Raw genomic sequence first — 20,011 nt, 5'->3', positions numbered from 1 at the left:
GTTTTTTAGCTAGGCAGTCCTTCTTCTTTGTAGGTTCAGGAAATCTAATTTTCTAGGGTTCAGGGTAGCCCTTAAATACTAAATTTAAGGGCGTGTTTAGGTCTGGGGGGTTAGTAGCCAATGGCTACTAGCCCTGAGGGTGGGTACACCCTCTTTGTGCCTCCTCCCAAGGGGAGGGGGTCACAATCCTAACCCTATTGGGGGAATCCTCCATCTGCAAGATGGAGGATTTCTAAAAGTTAGAGTCACCTCAGCTCAGGACACCTTAGGGGCTGTCCTGACTGGCCAGTGACTCCTCCTTGTTATTCTCATTATTTTCTCTGGCCTTGCCGCCAAAAGTGGGGGCCGGGGCCGGAGGGGGCGGGCAACTCCACTAGCTGGAGTGTCCTGCGGTGCTGTGACAAAGGGGTGAGCCTTTGAGGCTCACCGCCAGGTGTTACAGCTCCTGCCTGGGGGAGGTGTTAGCATCTCCACCCAGTGCAGGCTTTGTTACTGGCCTCAGAGTGAGAAAGGCACTCTCCCCATGGGGCCAGCAACATGTCTCTAGTGTGGCAGGCTGCTGGAACTAGTCAGCCTACACAGATAGTCGGTTAAGTTTCAGGGGGCACCTCTAAGGTGCCCTCTGGGGTGTATTTTGCAATAAAATGTACACTGGCATCAGTGTGCATTTATTGTGCTGAGAAGTTTGATACCAAACTTCCCAGTTTTCAGTGTAGCCATTATGGTGCTGTGGAGTTCGTGTTTGACAAACTCCCAGACCATATACTCTTATGGCTACCCTGCACTTACAATGTCTAAGGTTTTGTTTAGACACTGTAGGGGTACCATGCTCATGCACTGGTACCCTCACCTATGGTATAGTGCACCCTGCCTTAGGGCTGTAAGGCCTGCTAGAGGGGTGACTGACCTATACTTGCATAGGCAGTGAGAGGCTGGCATGGCACCCTGAGGGGAGTGCCATGTCGACTTACTCGTTTTGTTCTCACTAGCACACACAAGCTGGTAAGCAGGGTGTCTGTGCTGAGTGAGAGGTCTCCAGGGTGGCATAAGACATGCTGCAGCCCTTAGAGACCTTCCTTGGCATCAGGGCCCTTGGTACTAGAAGTACCAGTTACAAGGGACTTATCTGGATGCCAGGGTCTGCCAATTGTGGATACAAAAGTACAGGTTAGGGAAAGAACACTGGTGCTGGGGCCTGGTTAGCAGGCCTCAGCACACTTTCAATTGTAAACATAGCATCAGCAAAGGCAAAAAGTCAGGGGGCAACCATGCCAAGGAGGCATTTCCTTACACCATTGTTAGACATAGCCTTGATTCAGTAATTAAAAATCCCACAGACCTAGCCACAAGGCAAAGCACTGTACATTTACAGTAACATAGGGGCATCATTAGGGCAGTCAACTTTTAACTTAAAGGCAAACATTTCACACACTGCCTTTCCTTCTTTGCCAATGAGAAGTCAGTTATTCCAAGAGTCAATGTGACCTTAACAGCACAACGCGAGAGTCCATGTCCACGGCAATTTCTACATTATGTTTAACCCTTGAACTCTAGACAGTGATCTACATAGTACTCAATCCTTGGAACCCTTCCTGTTGGTCTTGCTTCTTTTGTGTCCAAAGCAGGCAATTCCTCTTGCCCTCTCCAACAGCATTGTTTACTGGATCTCCTTAGGAGGGGTTTTAGTAATGATTCATGTCTTTATTGCTTTATGTGTCTTTCCGGAAAGATGTCTCTAACAGACTTGGGCAATGCTGTTGCTTGTAGATCCAGAATATGAGGTCTCTAGAATGGAGTCACCTGAGTATGTCTAGGATACAGGATTCTCCTGACAATTTCAACAGAGTAGAATATTGTATCTTTATAGTGCTGCCTCCCCCAATGTTCCTATCTGTGTTAGTTGCTGCTCCTCTAATGTTCTATCAGTACTGCTGGTTGTATCCGTATCTTAGGAGATAGCTCTCTTGCACTACCAGTATTGTTTATTGTACCTCGACGAGTGCAGAGCTCACTTAGTGCTTTCTGCCACTATTAGTAGTTGTGTTTCGTTACTAAAGCAATCTTCAAACAAGCCCCATAAATGTGCTTTCTAGAATCACCATATCAGAGACGCTGCCCCAATTCTTCCTGTTTTGTTGTTTTATCTCCACAGTATCTGTTTCTTCTTGCGCTTGTTGTCTGAACGGACAGTTCATTCTTCATCGTACTGATTTTTGTACCGCCCAATTAGTGCTGCTTTATGTGTACCCTAGATAGGACCTGCTCCAAAGCTCTGTCAGGTCTGCATCAACATGGAAAGCGAGTCATCTAACACTTGCTGTCAGTATTGCTTGTTGTATCTCTCTATTGAGTCATTGTCTACTGACATTCCTGGTCAGTGTTATTCAAAATACGTCAATAGTGTGGGATTCTCCTTGCGCGCTCAGTTATCCTATGCTGTGCGATTGGATCTGCCTCGAGTTCCTCAAACACCTTTCCCTACAGTGATGAATGGCTTTCACCTCCTCGTGAAGCAGAGCTCTCTGCTCTCCGTAATTGCTACAATTACAGCTGGATTAGAGCTTCCCGCCACTTGATATCTATAATTAAACTGCACTGTAATGATTTTCTTGCTCTGTAGGCTCTAGAGTACAGCAGCTTCCATTAGCGAGCCACATGAATGAAGTCTTAAGATACTCAGGTAATTCACTTGGCAGAAAATGCTTTGGATTCTGCTTCTGAAATGGGTGGTGGTAGGAGCAGGCACAGAGGTGTTTTAACATGACCTATGCTATAGCCAGTGCCAAAAGTACCTACCCTACGGGGGTCAACTTAGCCATCAACTGTGCCTAGGTAACTTAATAAAGAGGAGATATAATTGAGTACCATTATTGTCAATAAAACTTCTCTAATATGTGCTGGACAGGGAAAAAACAATCAAAGCCACAAATGGATATAATGTCATCAGAAACAGAGTAAAACTCAGAGTAAAATAGGCCACTCTGACGGACCTCCTTCCCTTCTGTGTTGTTCTCCTGGCCATACAAACCTGTTTCACTGTGTTGCAAGAAAAAGCAACTGTTCCCTGAAATCCTGTTGTGCTGTTTATCGTTAACCCAAATGCCTCTTTGTGGTCACCTAAAACATTGTTTTGCTAAATCTTTATGGGAAATATGTTCACTGTAACAAAAAAGAAATAACATTTAAATGGTTGCCATGTGAGACCCACTCTGCTAATGAGGCGGCATAAACGTGTAGTGGCAGCTGGCACTGAAACAATTAACTTTATGTGAGAATGGAGAAATTCAGAAATAAAATGCAAAGTGGGTGCAGTACTCAGCAAAGCAGGAAGACACTGCATTGTGTAGAGTGACTGTTGCAGACATCTAAGTATCATCTGTATGTCAGATCTGATCCTCAGCAAAGCTAACTCAGCACTTAAATCTTTAAAGATTGTTAAAATAGGTTCACTGAGTTTGGCAATAACAATACTGGCTAAGTAAGCTTTTGGTGTTGTGCTGTATATGAAGGGAAAAATATTAAATTCCCTCTACATATCCCTTTGCCTCCTTCCCACTGCAATCCAAAAGAAGAAGGGAGGGTTGCATGCTGAGGTCATCACCAGTTCATTATCCTCAGTGCTTGAGGTGTCATATAAAAAGCAAGATTTTATTACTGAAAGGTCCAAACAATCAAAGGGCCAACAATAAGCAGATTCTTAATGAATGAATGAATGAATTATAAAAATTCTAAACTACCAACAGCTGCCTAAACCAGATGTTCAGGAGCTCCTGGACAAAGAGCACAAAACAGTTTATTGACAAGGTTCTTCTGGTGTCTTCTCAAAGCCAGCTGACTCTCAACTCATTCGTTCGAACATCACAGAGCGACAAGCATAGCATTCTAACGCTTAGACATTCAACGCTTTGGCTTAGAGCAACAACATTTCCTTTTTCAGAAACAACAACTACAGTTCTATGGACATCGGCTGTTTGCTGGAAACATGATCTCATTATGCCTTGTATAAATTCTTTACTGCACTTTGTGTGACCAATGCCGCCTCAATTTGTACACATGTATTTGTGCAGTCATATCTAATACATTTCTTCACTTCCCATGTTGCCTAATCTGTGTCAAATTGCAGGTGTGGACGTCTTTTAATTTAAATGAGCTCCTAATCTTGAGATCCAGCGTTTTCAAGTCAATCTTTGGCACACTAAAGCCTTGCTCATGTGTATTTACATTGTATAAACAGGATGTACCACAGGATTTGCACCATATGACGGGGTGTGTATACACTTTATTACACTCATGGGTTCGGTATGGTCCTGAACTGTATTGTTTGCTAGCAAAGAATGGCAGAGTTGAAATAGGGCAAAATGTAATCTCTCTTCCAGGTGTTTGGCAGTGCCTTCCTAAGCTCCAGTCAAGCGTAGGTCAGGGTGATAAGGTTTCTGTAGATCCCTAGTGGCAACATATCATAATATTCACTGAAGAGCAGTAATCTGCTCTCCTAGAACTTTGTTTCTCCATTCTGCACACTTGTTTCTACTTATAAATTGTAACTCTGATAACAAAATTATACTCTGCTGCTTTAAACCAAGGATCAGGAATGCTACCTTTGTTGCCAAAAAATATGTGAGAAAAAACTGTGTGAAATGCAAAAATAACTTAACAGTCAGTGGAATTGGGCAAGGTGCTGAGCAAGTCTTTTTCTTGTGTTGGGTCAGTTTTTAGCACACTTATGGATACGAAGGGTAACAAGGCTAATATAGGGTCAAGTTTCGGGATGGAAAATTACATTTTTCACAACTGTTTGCGTTTACGGTGCAGGTCTGACACGTACATGCCAAAATCCAATTCAGTTTCCAGGTTTGTTCAAAAAATTATTTTCACTTCACTTAGATTTGCAAAGGTATTAAAGTCATCAATGTTTTGGGCATAAGTCAGAATATGGTAGCAAATACTGACATTTAAGCAGTTAGGTCATATACAACTGCTCTGATAAACCTATAAACTGACAGGTTGTGTGCTAAGGGTTTAATATTATGCTTCATGGTTATTTTTGGATATACTTTCCTTCCAGTATAGGCATGTGGAAAGAAAGCATTATGGATCTGAAATGGGAGAAGCATGTTCTTTAGTGAATACAGCAGAGACAAATGATTCTAGACCCTTGAACCAACCTACCAGTTGTGTTAAAACTGTAACGCTATGAAATACGCAGGGTACTGAAATACGCAGATTTACACTGCTGCAAAAGGAAGAAGGCACTTCTCAGAAGTGGCCAATTGAGACATGGCCACAACGGTACCGGAAAAAAGTATTTTTGTACAAAACAGTTGAAGTGCAGGTGGTGGGGGAAATGACATGGCAAGTTTCCCACTGAAAACCTAAACAACATGCCTTAGTTACAAGGCATTAAAAAGAGACATGATGAAGAGAAAATCAACAGAGAAATGTGTTGGAAAAAGTGAGCGAAAATGAACACAGACTAGCATGGATCCACAGACAATAGCTTGATCTGACTGAAAAAAATCGTATTATTTCAGACAAAGGATAGCAAGAGTGGATTTCTACTCAGTTAATAAAACAAATGAGTACATATAAGCTTGTGCTCTTATGGTCCACGAGGCACAATAATGAAGGATGAACAATAGGAACAGAATTAGGGCAATAAAATCAAGTGGTAACAATCCTATTAATTAACTTACAAGGAAAAAATAGAAAAAAGGCAACATCTTTCTTATTAGATAGAGAGCTACTAGGATAGACCATGCATAGGCACAGAAAAGAAATGATTTTGAGGCAACAAACGTTTTGAAGAAATCTCTCTATCCATTCAGTGCACCTAAATGTGCATTCCAAGGGGAGTAGGTCAGGTAGGACTATGGGAGTCTCAGCAAGAAGCATATGAAAGTGCGTTTGAAGGTACTTGGACAAAAATGGGCAATCAAGACAGACTGAATGAGCACACATAGTTACAAACAAGTATTGCTGCATGCATTCCTGTCAGAGGAAAACAAGTGAGACTGATAGTGGCAAACACACAGAGCAGATCGATGACAAACTGAACGGAGCCCCCTGATCGAGATGACAGGGAGGAATGATTGAGACATCCGTACATCATGTACATGTAAGAGAAGCTATAGTGAAACAGTTAGAAATGGGCCTGGGGGAAAACAAACCATATACTAAGAAAGGGGAATGTGAAAGTTGCTGTCCCACCTAGGCACGTGTAGTGTGTAGAGGGGAACTGGGAGTGTTAGAAAACACCAAAGGTAAGTAATAGAACCCACCCCAGAGTCCAGGAAAGCAGGAGTAAATCACAGTAACTTCCCTAGAACATACAAGAAACATTATGAAGAAGATTATGCAAGAACCAGAAGAGACTGCAAGACACCAAAGATGAATTCCTGGACCTGAAGACCTGTGGAAGAAGGGGACCAAGTCCAAGAAGCACTGAAGAGTCCAGGGAGAACAGGAGCCCCAGCTTACCCGAATGAAGGTGCAAAAGAAGAACCACTGGTGAAGAACAACAGTCAGTATTGCACCCAAGAAGACGGGTGCAGGTTCCTGGGTAGTGAAGATGGTGTCCCACACCAGATGGAGCTTTGCAGTCTGGTTTGCGTCGCTGGATTCCGCCAACAAGCCTTCGCAGACGCCACCCTCATGCTTGGTGGAAAATGGCGCTTCCCAGACCTGGTAGACTCTACCCAGGAGAGGGAGTCAAAGGGGGCTCTCAGCAACTCAGAGAGTCCTGAGAAGACCAGGCAGCATGCACAGGAGTCCCACAGCAAGGGGACAAAGAAGATGTAAAAGAAGGCCCACGCAGCACTACACAAAAGGATCCCATGCCACCGGAGAACCACCCAGGAAGTTGTACGTCACAGGAAGGAGTGCTGGGGGCTGGAGCTGCACAGTGCACAAAGAACTTTGTAGAAGGATGCCAACAAGCCTTGGCAACTGCAAACCATCCAGTGTAAGGGGGGACTGTCTTGCATGGAGAAGCAAGCTCTTACCTCCACCAAAGTTGGACAGTAGGATGTCAGGACCGTCTGGACCACTTCAGTCCACCACTCGTGATGCTGTATCCACGCACTATGTCAGGAGAGGGGACCCAAGCCACCGGCCGTTGATGCAGAGGGGTGCTTGCTGAAGCAGGAAAGTGACTCCTTCACTTCAAGGGAGATTCCTTCGTTCTTTTGGTGCATGCTGAAGACAGGCAGTCCTCAGAGGATGCAAGACCTGGAAACAGTTGCAGTTGCTGGCAGGAGCTGAAGTTACAATGTTGCAGAAGTTTTCTTTGCTTCTTTGTTGCAATTTGTAGAGTTCCTGGAGGGTCCAGATACAGTTTCTTCGGTAATAAGGTGAAGTAAAGGATGCAGAAGATTCCTGCTGGAGTCTTCCAATCTGAATGTGAAGAACCACCCAAGAGAGAAACCCTAAATAGCTCTAAAAGGGGGATTGGTCAGCTACACAGGTAAGCACCTATCAGGGGAGGGCTCTGACATCACGTGCTGGCACTGGCCACTCAGATGCTCCCAGAGTGCCCTGCCAACTTGAAATCCAAGATGGCAAAATCCAGGGACACTCTGGTGGAGCTCTGAGCACCACCCTTGGGGTGATGATGGACAGGGGAGTGGTCACTCCCCTTTCTTGTGTCCGATTTCATGCCGGAGCAGGGACTGGGGGTCTCTGAACCGGTGTAGACTGGATTATGCAAGCAAGCAGGGCACCATCTGTGCCCTTCAAAGCCTTTCCAGAGGCCCTGGGAGGCTACCTCTCCCATGCCTGTAACACCTATTTCCAAAGGGAGATGGTGTAACACCCCTCTCCCAAAGGAAATCCTTTGTTCTGACTTCCTAGGCTCGAGCTGCTTGAGCATTAGGAGGGCAGAAACCTGTCTGTGAGGTGGCAGCAGCTGGGGCTGCCTGGAAAACCTCAGAAAGCTGTAATGGCAGTACTGGGGGTCCTCTAAGGAGCCCCCCAGGGTGCATGGAATCATACAACCAATGCTTGCAAAAGCCTTGGGGTATGATTTCAACATCTTTGATACCAAACATGGCCATATTCGGAGTTACCACTGTGAACCTGGACATAGGTGGTGACCTATGTCCAGTGCACTCGTAAAATGGCGTCCCCACACTCACAAAGTCCGGGAAAACGGTCCTGGAGGTCGTTGGGGCACCTCTGCTAGTGAAGGGGTGCCCTCACACACAGGTACTCCGCACCCAGCCTTCAGGGCTAGAAGGCCTACAATAAGGGTGGCTTATAAGTGACCTGGTGCAGTGTAAATGGCAGTGAAAGGGTGAATGCACCATTTCACACAGGCTGCAATGGCAGTCCTGCAGAAGACTTTGCTTGGGCCCCCTATGGGTGGCAAAAGAAATGCTGCAGCCCATAGGGAGCCCCTGGAACACCAATGCCCCGAGTACCTAGGTACCATATACTAGAGACTTATAAGGAGTGACCAGTATGCCGATTTTTGGTGAAATACTGGGTTACCAGTATACAGTGACAACATTTAGAGGAGAGAGAGCATAATCACTGGGGTCCTGATTAGCAGGAACCCAGTCAAACACACTGACATCAGGCAGAAAATGGGGGTAACATGCCCAAAAGGGTTTACTTTCCTATAGTTAGGAATAGAAATCTATACTTCCCTATATACACTCATCTGTCCATATTTTGTCCCTCAATATTCTGTCATCGACATTCTTGTATTTTGATATTCTTTGTAACGATATTTAGAGGTGCAATCATCCATTGTATTGGCCTTGCTTACTCTATAAGGACTCAAAAATATTTTGGGAAGTAAGACCTGGAAATGTTTGCCATTCCTTATTGGAGAAAGATCTATAAATAAAGTTTTAAGCATGCCAAAAGATGTTGCTTATGTCATAACATCTAAAGTGCCATCCAGCAAATAACATTTTTATGTTTTTTGTTTTAAAACATAGGGAATAAATAGTTGAATGTGTTATCCTGCTCAATTAATGACAGAATGACCTTGATAAATGTTCCTCTTTACTGTCTGGTACTTTTTCCAAAATGGAGTTTAATAGGGTATTTTTAGGTCTTGTGATTCAGTTCGTAATGTGATGTAATAATAAATACAATGCCAAACAACTGTGGTATTCTTTTGGCAGGAAAGTTACATAGGCCATAGAAGAAATGGTAAAATGTGGTAATATTATACAGGGATACTATTTTTAGTGAGTGCAGGGTAAGAAGTTGTCAATCTGGGCTGAAGGGAGTAGACAAAAAAAATGAATGGTCGTAGACTGGGAGGGCAAATAAGAAAAAAAAAAGCTTCCCCAGTGAGAAGGTGAGGCTGATACCATACCCAAGTGTGTGGTATGTAACAAGAACATCCGGTAGGATACTTAGCAGGGAGCTGCTGGGAATGAGCAGATGCCATGAGAAAGGTAAAACCTCAGTTGAACTGTGCCCAGTGCTTTAAGTGAGATGATAAAGTGTGGGGTCTCTGAAAGGGGCTTGGCTAAAATGCATAACTAGGATAATTTTCCAAAAGGCCTGGCCTATGTAATGAAGGGCACGTCTGAAACCATGTGAAGTAAAATCTTGTGCTTCATGCAATTGGCCACCTGATCTGTATTTTGGTGCCTGTCTGTGAATTTTCTGTTATTGTACCCAGACAAAACAAGTAAAATAAGCGTAAACCAAGACAGGCCTATCGGCTTTGCCAATGCTTGCAAGGCTGTATCTGATAAATAAGTAAAAAAGATTTTATAGTGAATAATTAGAATTGAAAAATCTCAATTCTTAAAACACAATTGTAAATTAAAGGTCTGCGGTAGCAGTAGCAGTCTTCGAAGTGTCTCAGTCATTCCTGTTCTCCCCATAACTCCACTTTCCTTTGCAGTCTCTTGCTGTTAGACACCAGCACTCTTTTACTTACTACACCATTCAGAAATACTCCCTCAGTATATATCTTACACGTTCTTGCGACATCTTTCTGAAATCCTCCAACTGCAAGTCTCGCAGGTCACCTCCTTCCTCATCATCCTTGTCTTTTTACTCTGTACTTTTGCCAAGTACCTCATTGTGTCATCTCGCCGAACCATTTGAACAACTGTGTACACCTCCTAAGTACACTTTCAAATAAGATGGTCATTACACTTGGTACATATGAGACTCTTGCTATGTGTACACTGCGGGGAAGCCTACGATTGGGTGAGCATGCAGTCTAAACACATTTCAGAGGTACTCAGGGCTGGCTTTGGCGCTGGCGGCGCCCTGTGCAACAATCTTTTTTGGCACCCCCTATGCACTCCCCCTCGGATTCTCTCACTACCACCAAGCAATAATGCCCCTCATTTCTCCACAGCCTCTCTCTCACATACATTCCATTTGTCTTAAAGCGCTGTTAAATGCTGGCTTTACTAATCCAGTCAGCTGGCCACATGAAATAGAGATCAGTTATTTGTTGCAGGAATCTTAACCCTCAGCACTACTTTATGGCGAGTCCAAACTGCCACTAGGCAAAACTCAGCTCTCTCTCTCTCCTTCAGGAACAATAATCACAAAAGTTACCTTGACATTTTTATGGCTGCCTGAAAGCTGAACCCACAAGGAACTCTGCAGCAGGTGATTTTGAATCATAAGTTATGGCTAAACTCAGCACACCTCCATGTTAAAGTAGATTAACTAAAGGTTTCAGTCTTTGTTGAGAAACTGATATGTGTTTTTGCCAGTAAAGTTATAAATGTGAATAAAGGGGCTGGAAGGGACCAATTTCACTTAAGGCACTGGCTTTGCCTATAGTTATTTTATTAGTCTATATTTTCACTGTCTTCCCTAGAGATACTGAGAAAAAGACAATCATGCAGTTTGGGGATTATTTCACATCCTCAACTCTCCTGCTCTTACGTTCCCTTCTCAATGCTACCACCTTTCCCACTCCTCTACAGCACTCTCACCCCACCTAAAGCTGTCCTGACCGACCCCCATCAAAACATGACACCCTTACTCTACTGCACCCATTACTAACTGCTCGTTTAAAAGCAAATATCCCTAGATCCTACCAACATCCACTCTGATTCCACTTACACATATTCTCCCTCCACTATCTGTGCACAACATATGCCCACCTACATTCACTATCTCCACAAAACTGCACCAACCAAACACCCTGTAGTTGCAAAAATATATAGATCCTATGTACATACATACTAAACATATAATTTTATAAACCAGAATCACTCCAACATGTCAACTTCCATTCTAAACACCCACACTCAGAAGTGTACATAACACACATCCCACTAGGACAACCATGCATCACAAGCACAAATACACTTAGGTCTAAAACCAAACTTCTCATTCACACACATCATCTTCAGCAACCAGAATCACTTTCGCCTGCATATCATAAGCCAATGGAGATCTCCACCAATTTACACAGAAGCCCATAACAACATAAAACAATATGACTTCACAATAGTCTATGTTTATAACCTAGATCAGAAATGTATTGTGCGTTCACAAGCGGTTACGCGGTTAGCTGTAAGACTGAGGAGTGCTGGGGAGGTACATTCCAAAACTCACCTGTGGGCACAAAGGCAACCATGTCCTCAATGTTCTGAACATTTTTCTGCAAAAGACAAAAGACTGAAATTAAGAGGGTGTGAATACAAACACCAACCTAGGAATTTGAAGACTAAGCAGTGGTTTGTCGCACACTGACTGCAGGACCATCCTAAGCAGAATGTCTAACTCCACAGTTTGAATGCCCACCGACTAGCTAGATTTACAACCTTCATACAGAATGTAAAAACAACATTTGTTTATTTATTTCTGTACACATAGGGGACCCTATGAAAATGAACAACTGATTCCTGCTACAAACCAGTCTGCTTCAAATCCTGGGAATATGGACCTAATCCTTAGCATGTTCCTAAATTTAAAAGAGTAAATGGAAGGTACAGAGTTCAAGGTGATAGGATAGCAATCAGAAAAATGGAACCCCACAAAGCTTTGATTTAATATTTAGGCAATCCTATTGTGTTTGTGAGCTGACCCAAGGAACAACCAGCCAAGTACTTAACTCATGCACTACAAACGCCGTCTACCTTCCTAAAGCACTTGCCTACACTCAAATTTCTCTAGCTGATCCCCTGCCTTTGAAATGGGCTCCCATTAAGAACTTACAGAAAATAAGCCTTGATGTATGTTAAGATACTAGGACAAAGTTTTGCAGAGAAAACCCTTCTTCTGTAACGTACCACAGGAAACCAGCCTGATAAACTTGATTTGTCAGAAACCGAATACTCCTGTTAAAAGAACCTATGGTTCCAGCCTGGCAGAGCGGGTCTCAAGGTCAACTGAAAGGAATAAACGTTAGTTCGGGAAGAACAGTCATGATAGAGGTAAGGGTTTGCCATCCATCACCATTCTCTGTTTTTCTCTGCCTTGCTAAGCGTTAGATATTGAAGACGCACCAAGGATACTATAGCGCACAGAAAACATCTCCAGCTTCGGGACTGGCCTAATCCTCAAACTACTCAAACGAGCAAATGGTCAGCACACCAGCTTGGATGTTACAGTAAATACTGTTGCAAATAAAAAAGGTACGATTCACAGGTTGGTGGTGGTGCACAAAAGGCTGATGTCATAAAACTGGACCTAGCCACTGCTCAATGGATAGGTCTTCGCTCCACCACAAAGGCTCTACATGTGAAGAATTAACTCAAACAAAATATGTTGAAGCATGTGTAGAGAATCCTTGACCGAGCATCATTACTTCAACACTTCAAAATGAACACTTAAGATATAATGCAACTAAATCATCACTTTCAAAGAGAACAACTTCAGAAAACACATCTCAAGATGTTATTACACCGAGGCCAATAAAAACAGTGTGCTTTGAATTAGCAGACAGTTTGTTAAATATACAGGCAATATGTGGCAGTGAAAAAATAATTTTAACAAGATGTGATAGGTTAGAATATTGTTTACATTGCCTGTGCTGAAACCAACAGCTGTATTCTTACTTTGGAAGCATTTAATCAAGTTAATGTTTGGTCTGCAACACACCTGACTCAACAGTCTACCCTTTATCTTACCCAGGGCCACACCCCTTTATGAGCACATACATACATACATACATACATCTATCTGTTTGACTTGCTGCAGGCTTGTTCCTTTTAATATTTGAAAAGTGACATGATTTCATGGATACTTATATAGTTGTGTTTTTTACCGATAGAAACTTACACTGTATGTTAAGTTTGTTGTTTATTTTACATCTCCCTGAAGTGTCACTCCTCAGGGGAACTATCAGGACTATTGCAAGGACATACTATTTCTTTCAATGCTATTTAAAACTTGTTTACTTCAACCCAATCCTGCTCATCAGGACACTCAAAGGAGAAGAAACGTCAAGCAAGTTCAAGCTGAGGAACTGTTCAAAAACAAAACAACGATTACATACTTCTTCTGGGTATATATACTCTCCAAGGAACCCATCAAATACAAAGTCTGAGGGAACCTACATGTAGTGTCTTGTGAGTTATTAATGACAGAACCCTTTTGGCTCCTGTAGGACTCCGTAGGACTGTGGCGTAAATTTAGAGTGGGGTGAAGTGAATGCAGGTTTAGAATGTTGAGTTCCCGGTTACATGCAGAGGAATAAAGATGTTTAGTACACAGCTCAGTGTGTGATGTACTCATTGGCAGGTAACCAGGCTGGGGAAGACACTACAACTGGTGACGAGATAGAGGATAAGTCCCCCGAAGATCTACAGTGCTCTCCTAGAGAGTTTGCCATGATGCAAGCAACCTGCTTGTGCATGCCACATGTGTCTCCGTTGGTGTGGACTTGATGTTTGCTGAATGTGGAATCAAAGCACAACTCCAGCCAGTGTGAAGCACTTGAAGATAACAAAAGCTTCACTGAGAAGTCTATACATCGTTGAACAAGAACCTGCTGCCAAGGCTGTAAAGAGAGCTACCTCGCTACTACGCGACATAAAGTTATACTTCATACGGAGTGACAACGCTAAAGGAAGACACAAACAGATACAGAAAAAAAGCGCTAAAAACTACAATAGTCAACTACAAGTGGAATACACAAAAGTACTAGCAGACAGAATGATTGATAATAAAGCATACTGGCGTTGTACTTACTAGAGCATTGGCAAGAAGAGCTCTTTGATGTTAACAGCGGGTGAAGAGACCCAAAAAGATGCATGGGGTTGTGCTTACTAAGCTGTCCAACACCTGAAGTGGTACACCATCAAAGCTGCTGTGCGACTGCTCAAAACAACTCTAGAGGTCTCCAGAAAAGCAAAGGCCTCCAATGGAGAACAAGAAGGAGGTCACAGTTCCACAGACTGTCCAAGATGACTCAGAGGCCAGCACACCACAGGGCCTCAGAGATGAAAGAGGGAAGCTGGACCTAGTGGACAGCAGACAGTATCAGAGAGAACTCCATTCTCAGTGTCAGCCAATCCCGTAAACAGTTATAATGCTGCCACCTTCAGGAACCCACCACCATTTTTCAATGCTGCCAAAAAGCAGAATATTGGCAGTAGATCGCCTGCCTGGACAGAGACATTTGATTATTTCATTTATGCACTAGAAGAAACAGATAACAAGAAGATTATCAAATAGCTTGAGAATCTTGCTGGTGAGGGCACAATAGAAGTCATAAAGAAAATGTCACGAACTGACAAAGTTACATACCGTCAAATTAAAGAAGCCTTGAATCTCAAGTACAATCCAATGCCAAATGTAGATTATGGAAGTTACATTTTCAGCCAAGAACCACAGAGTTGGTGAAACCATAGACTAATTTGTTGAGCGACTGGATACTCTCATCAAACACTAAGTTCAATGAATTTAACGATGAGCAAGCAATACATCTCAGAGTTATTGATGGATGCCTGTTAGATTCATTCAGACAACGAATGCTGAGAGAAACTCTGAGTCTAGAGCAAGTTCTCATGGCTGCCACATCTAAAATGTGTGCCAATCAACAAGCTGCTGACATGGAGGTCAGAGGTGCCCAAAGTCAGTCAGTCATGAACTTGAAAGTAAGCAAAAGCCCAATGCAGAAGGACACAAAATGATGTATCCATGGAAAAAGAAGTTGTGTTTCACGTGTGGATTTTCATTTCCACACAAAAGTAAATGTCCGCCATTGGGCAGATATGCAAAGGCTGTGGGAAAGAAAACCATGTTGTAACGGTTTGTAAGGCGAAGGAAAGAGTAAGTATGTCACAGCAAGAAGACAAAATGGTTGCCTGCACGTTCCAGAAGAGATGTTGGACACACGCACACAAGGCCAAGCTACAACATCAGTTGAGACAAATCAACACCAAAAGAAGTTGATCGTCATCTAAATCACTGTCAAAACGTTCTTCAGTATCATTATTAAGTGAAAGTGAAGATGATTGCTATGTGAAGAAAAATATTAGTCAAAGAAAAGTTGACATGAAAAGGCAACTCTTAATTAGTGGGTCAGGTTGCGGTCTCGATATAGTGGGGATGCCTCAGGAACTCCTTCTACTTACAGTTGCAGAGTAATAGCAATCCATCCCTATGACCTCACCACTGTCCCCAGGCACTTATGGGAGCCCCAGGCATTACGCTTTGAAAGCGAGGCTGCAGTCCTTTGTTGTGCTTTTCATTAAGTAAACAACAAAGGATTGTTTTTTTACTTGTGAATGGGCCTTGGGTGGGCAACGGGGCTATTTTGGTTGAACCATGGGGCTATTTTAGGAGGGCCTGCCCCCCAAACCACCGTCTAGAACCAGGCCTGCCAACTACCCTGACAATGCCAATAGTGAACTTCATGCCCCACGGATGAAAGGCAAATGTCTTGTGCAGCTGAAGAACAAGATACCTTTTGAGATGACTATGTCTAAAAATTTAAAAAGGGCACAAGCAGGCTCCATGGAGAAAGTATGCTGAATTCCTCTTTCCAGTAAATGCTCTCACTTTGAAGTCAGCTAAATGCAGGCTCCCTCGAAGACACAGCATGACATTTTGACAATGGTCCTTGAATGCCCACAAATGGAACGAGATAAGAACAAGATTTACAGGCCTGTTTATTACAAAAAACAAGTTTGCAGAAAAATACTGTAAACATGGCTTTGGCATGGGGAGGTATGAACTCGAGCTGGGGCGCCTAGAGCAAATAAAGCCAGCAAATGGAAAGCCAGAAAACGTAAGTTAGAAACCACAAAGCCAATGGCAAGCAAAGGGCAGAAGGCATTCCCAGATCAACTTTCTGAAACTTGCCAGGATGTCTTTCACATATCAGACAGCTGCGACTTATTGAGGGCCTATGCAGACAAGCGACGCCATGCTAAAGACATTGTTTTCACTAGAGGAGCTCAATGGCTTGTCCGTCAATTGAGAAAACGTACGTCTGATGCTCTCTTTGATGCTGAGCCAGTCCATGTTGTAACTAGCAAAGGACACATGGTGACTGCCCAACATTCTAGGAAGTCCATTACGCAAGATTCTTTGCATTTCCGACGTAGCTCACCACTCAACAGATACTGCTGTCAATATAGAGACTGGTTCTAAGAAGACAATTGAAACACCCCTGACTTTTGTTGCTCCTGCATCGCCAATGCAAATCATGGACACTTCTGTTATTGCCAGTTCCTAGTTTCCAAAAACACGATCAAGAAGGGTAGTCAGTACGCCTCTTAGGTTCATACAAGAACTATGAATGTGTATATATTGGTTAAAAAAATGACTTTTTTATTTAACAGAGGGCAGTGTTGTGTTGTTTGAAAAATCAACGTGTGTCCACTTTACTGCAGGGGAAATGTAGTATTGTGTGAGTTATTAATGATGAAACCCTTTTGGTTCCTGATGGACTCCAAAGAACTGTGTTAGTGCACGGTGAAGTAAATGTAGGTTTAGAATGTTGAGTTTGCAGTTACACTCGGAGGAATAAAGGGGTCTAATACACAACTTGATGTGAGGCGTAATCATTGGCGGGTACCTAGACTGGCAAAGACACTACACAACACTCTACGCAGATAGGCACACAAGCGTGTTGTTATCGTACATCCAGTGCCAATGAATAGAAGACAGACAGGGCACTGGATGTAGCCATTAAATCTACACTTAAAACAAACTGGCCCATAAACGCAAGTTTTCACATACACCCCCGTGCGTTCTGCCAGAAAGGTCGCACGTCCTAGACCATGTTAACAGGTTCGAGTAGGGATGGGGTGGTCAATGTCGAGGGAGAAGCACACAGACATAAGCGGTTGTTGCAATAGTGCTCAGGATCAAAGACGGGGTGGTGGGCAGAATAACACGCCTACCACCTTTATAGCTTTAACCCGCCCATAACATTGCTCATGCACACACGTCGATCTATGCCACAAAGTGACACATGGTTGCACACAGTCGTTTGATCCATAAAGTGGCCGAGGGAGGAGGAACACACACAGACACAAGATCCTGCAGGGAGTTACATGCCCACCTTCCCCTCCTGTCATTCCTGACACCCCAAAAAGGCGCATCTCTCTGCATCACTCACCACGCCTGACAACAGGTCAGTTCCACGATCATCCGAACGCTGGGAATTCCCTGACCCGGAAGTGGAAATACACTCTGCCTGGGCGCAGCCATCTTACTGCAGCACAAGTGAGGTCATCTCAACCCAGGCTGGTAAACTCGTAAACATCACCGCCTTTCCGGCATAAATACGCATCTCGAAAAAAATGTTTTGGTCCTTATGAAGTGGGCAGATAAAACAAAATATGGGCCCTATTAGTTGAGGCCTCTAGAGCTATCTCCCTCGCGGGTTCGCGTAATAAAACCCAGCCATCTTCGAATGAAAATGCATCTTACTGCTTGCAAGGGTTACACCTCTACTAAATTCAACTATGAAGAATTACTGAACCAGTCAAATGGATGCAGGCGTGCTGTAACTCCTAATAAGCCTGCTAGAGAAAATGTATATGTTTCATATCTCTCTTAAAACTAATGCCTTTGAATTTTTCTGACATCTAAATATCTGCATGCCTGTCTTTAATGTATATATCATAAATAAATACTTAGAAATAAGGAGAAGCCCGGGTTAATATTGAGGTACATCTTTCCATGTCACACTTGGCGCCTTGATCAGAGAGCACAGAGGAAAGAGGTTTCTTTTGGGGTATAGGCGAGTTTCAATAATAGAATATGCTGCTCAAAATGGCCTCCCATGTTGCCTTAAAGATAGAAAAGCGATCAATAAAGATTACAGTAGAGGGTGCTGAACTAGGCACTGTTATAACTGCGTCTGTGCGTAGAACTCTGCAAAATGTCTCGTTTATATAGGGCGGCAACACCTACGCTTCCATAGTAAGCGTGATCTAGTGACAACGTCGCTTTGCCTGACCTCAATATGACTGCCAATTATGACGCTCAGCTGTGTGCGCCTGCGCTAGCTGCTCCTTTAAATTTAGAAGTTTACAGTCCGACGTGTTAGGCACAGAGGAAGGACTAAGCTCTCCTTAGTCAGTTCTTGCGCCTACATCCTTGTTTTGAAGGTTCGTTAGTCCGCACGGTGGCGCTGCGGAGTGAAGTTGTTGGGGCCGCGGGGTATTGTGGGCTCCGCTTGCGCTGCTCAGGCTCGCGCTGGCTGAAGGATGGGGGCGCGAGGGCAGCAGCTGGGTTCGGGCTCGCGCGCTACCGCTTCGCTGCCTCTGTGACGTGTGCGGAGCGTGTCGTGGGGCGAAGCTCGCGGCCTAGCAGCCGTCAGACGGGTTGGTGGCGCGCGGGACTGAGAGCGTCAACGGCAACAAGACACCCGCCGCGGGCGGGGGGCGGAGGAGGGGCCGCCTGGCCGGGCTCCCGGGACTCCCGAGGGCCGGGACCCCTCGCCGCCATCTTGTGATATTATTATCAGAGTCGAGAGGAGGGGCTGGGCCGGGCCTGGAGCAGCGAAGCACGGTGAGCTGGGGGAGAGGTCGAAGGGGAGGGCTACGTGTTATTGGGAGTTCTCTCTCCATGCCCTTCCCAGCAGTCAAGTATACCGCCTCACAGCCCTAATGTCACCTGACAGCCACCCTGTCCCTCGACAGCACCTTGTGATACACACACCTGCCACCTTTCTGTGTACGTCATCTGGCTACCACCCTACTACTGGGTCACCGCGTTCTTTAGCGGCCCCTGTTTCCTCTCCATGCTCCTATCTATATCTGTGGATTTGGGATACAACCACGTACTTGTGTCACTATGGACGTGGGCCACCTGCTCCGTATTCTCCCTGCATGACCAGCTCCCTGTACCACCCATAAACGCGAGTGCCTCAGCTTCTCAGCCGCAAGCTGGTTTGCACCCAGTGCATCATAACAACTCCCTGTCAACCACATTCCTTGCCATTTGACAACTCTCTGTGTCAGTGTTTATTTGGGCTTCTATTTCCACTTGTTATGACTTAACTCCTGCGTCTTCTGCGTGGACCCATCAACAGTACAGTACCACCTGTCACCGTTGCCCACCTTCGTAATAGGACGAGTGTGGCTGCATTTTACCTGCCGGTTCACTTAGAGCTTGAAATTGAAAAATGACCCGCTCGCTTATTAGAAGCGGTATCACTCTCCAATTGAAAGTATTTCGTTTTTGCTGAGAAGTGCATGTACTCTGTACCTGACAGTTCCGTCCCACTTAAAGCACTGCCCTTGGTAACAAGCGAAGCACATGCTTGCCCTCCAACACTGTCATTTCACTCGAGCAACCATAACCAAGACCACTTGGTCTCATACTTCATCTAACATGCTCTTCTTTCAAGGAACGTTCTCTGTCCCCCTGTCCTTGTGGTATATGCCCGCAATGGGTTGTGTGCACCCGTACACTGTTTGGCTACCTCTCTGCTCCGCCTATGCCTCCTACACCCCCACCTATCCCGTAATGTTATCACCACGTGTACCGGACACTCCCACTTCTTTTCATTTTCTGTAAGTGCTCCTGCCTGACTTTGCCACTTGCCCACCCTTTCCCTGTGCGTCGGCCCTTATCCCCGAACTCGCCCCTGACCTCCGCCCAT

At 44.3% G+C, this 20,011-nt stretch overlaps 2 protein-coding genes across 4 annotated transcripts in view; one reads left to right on the top strand and one right to left on the bottom strand.

Annotated features, from left to right (window-relative positions):
- The window catches only part of DAP3 (death associated protein 3), a 55,650-nt gene extending 37,094 nt beyond the window's left edge, over nucleotides 1–18,556 (bottom strand). Inside the window, exons 1-2 of one of the 2 annotated variants that reach the window (XM_069218462.1) lie at nucleotides 17,516–18,556; nucleotides 11,554–11,599 (exon numbers count right to left, since the gene is read on the bottom strand). In XM_069218462.1, the coding sequence (XP_069074563.1) occupies nucleotides 11,554–11,595 (42 nt within the window). In that variant the 5' untranslated portion in view covers nucleotides 11,596–11,599; nucleotides 17,516–18,556. Of the gene's footprint in view, nucleotides 1–11,553; nucleotides 11,600–17,458 lie in introns of both variants that reach the window. The other variant, XM_069218460.1, reaches the window with a different exon arrangement.
- Nucleotides 18,557–18,777: 221 nt separating this feature from the next.
- ASH1L (ASH1 like histone lysine methyltransferase) overlaps nucleotides 18,778–20,011 on the top strand; it is a 719,892-nt gene continuing 718,658 nt past the window's right edge. For both annotated transcript variants that reach the window (XM_069218459.1, XM_069218458.1), the window contains exon 1: nucleotides 18,778–18,915. The gene's annotated coding sequence lies outside the window, so the exon portion shown is untranslated. The remainder of the gene's footprint in view (nucleotides 18,916–20,011) is intronic.

The sequence above is a fragment of the Pleurodeles waltl genome, chromosome 12, assembly GCF_031143425.1.
Source record: "Pleurodeles waltl isolate 20211129_DDA chromosome 12, aPleWal1.hap1.20221129, whole genome shotgun sequence".
NCBI lineage: Eukaryota > Metazoa > Chordata > Amphibia > Caudata > Salamandridae > Pleurodeles > Pleurodeles waltl.
This window is presented reverse-complemented; position numbering and strand designations above follow the sequence as displayed.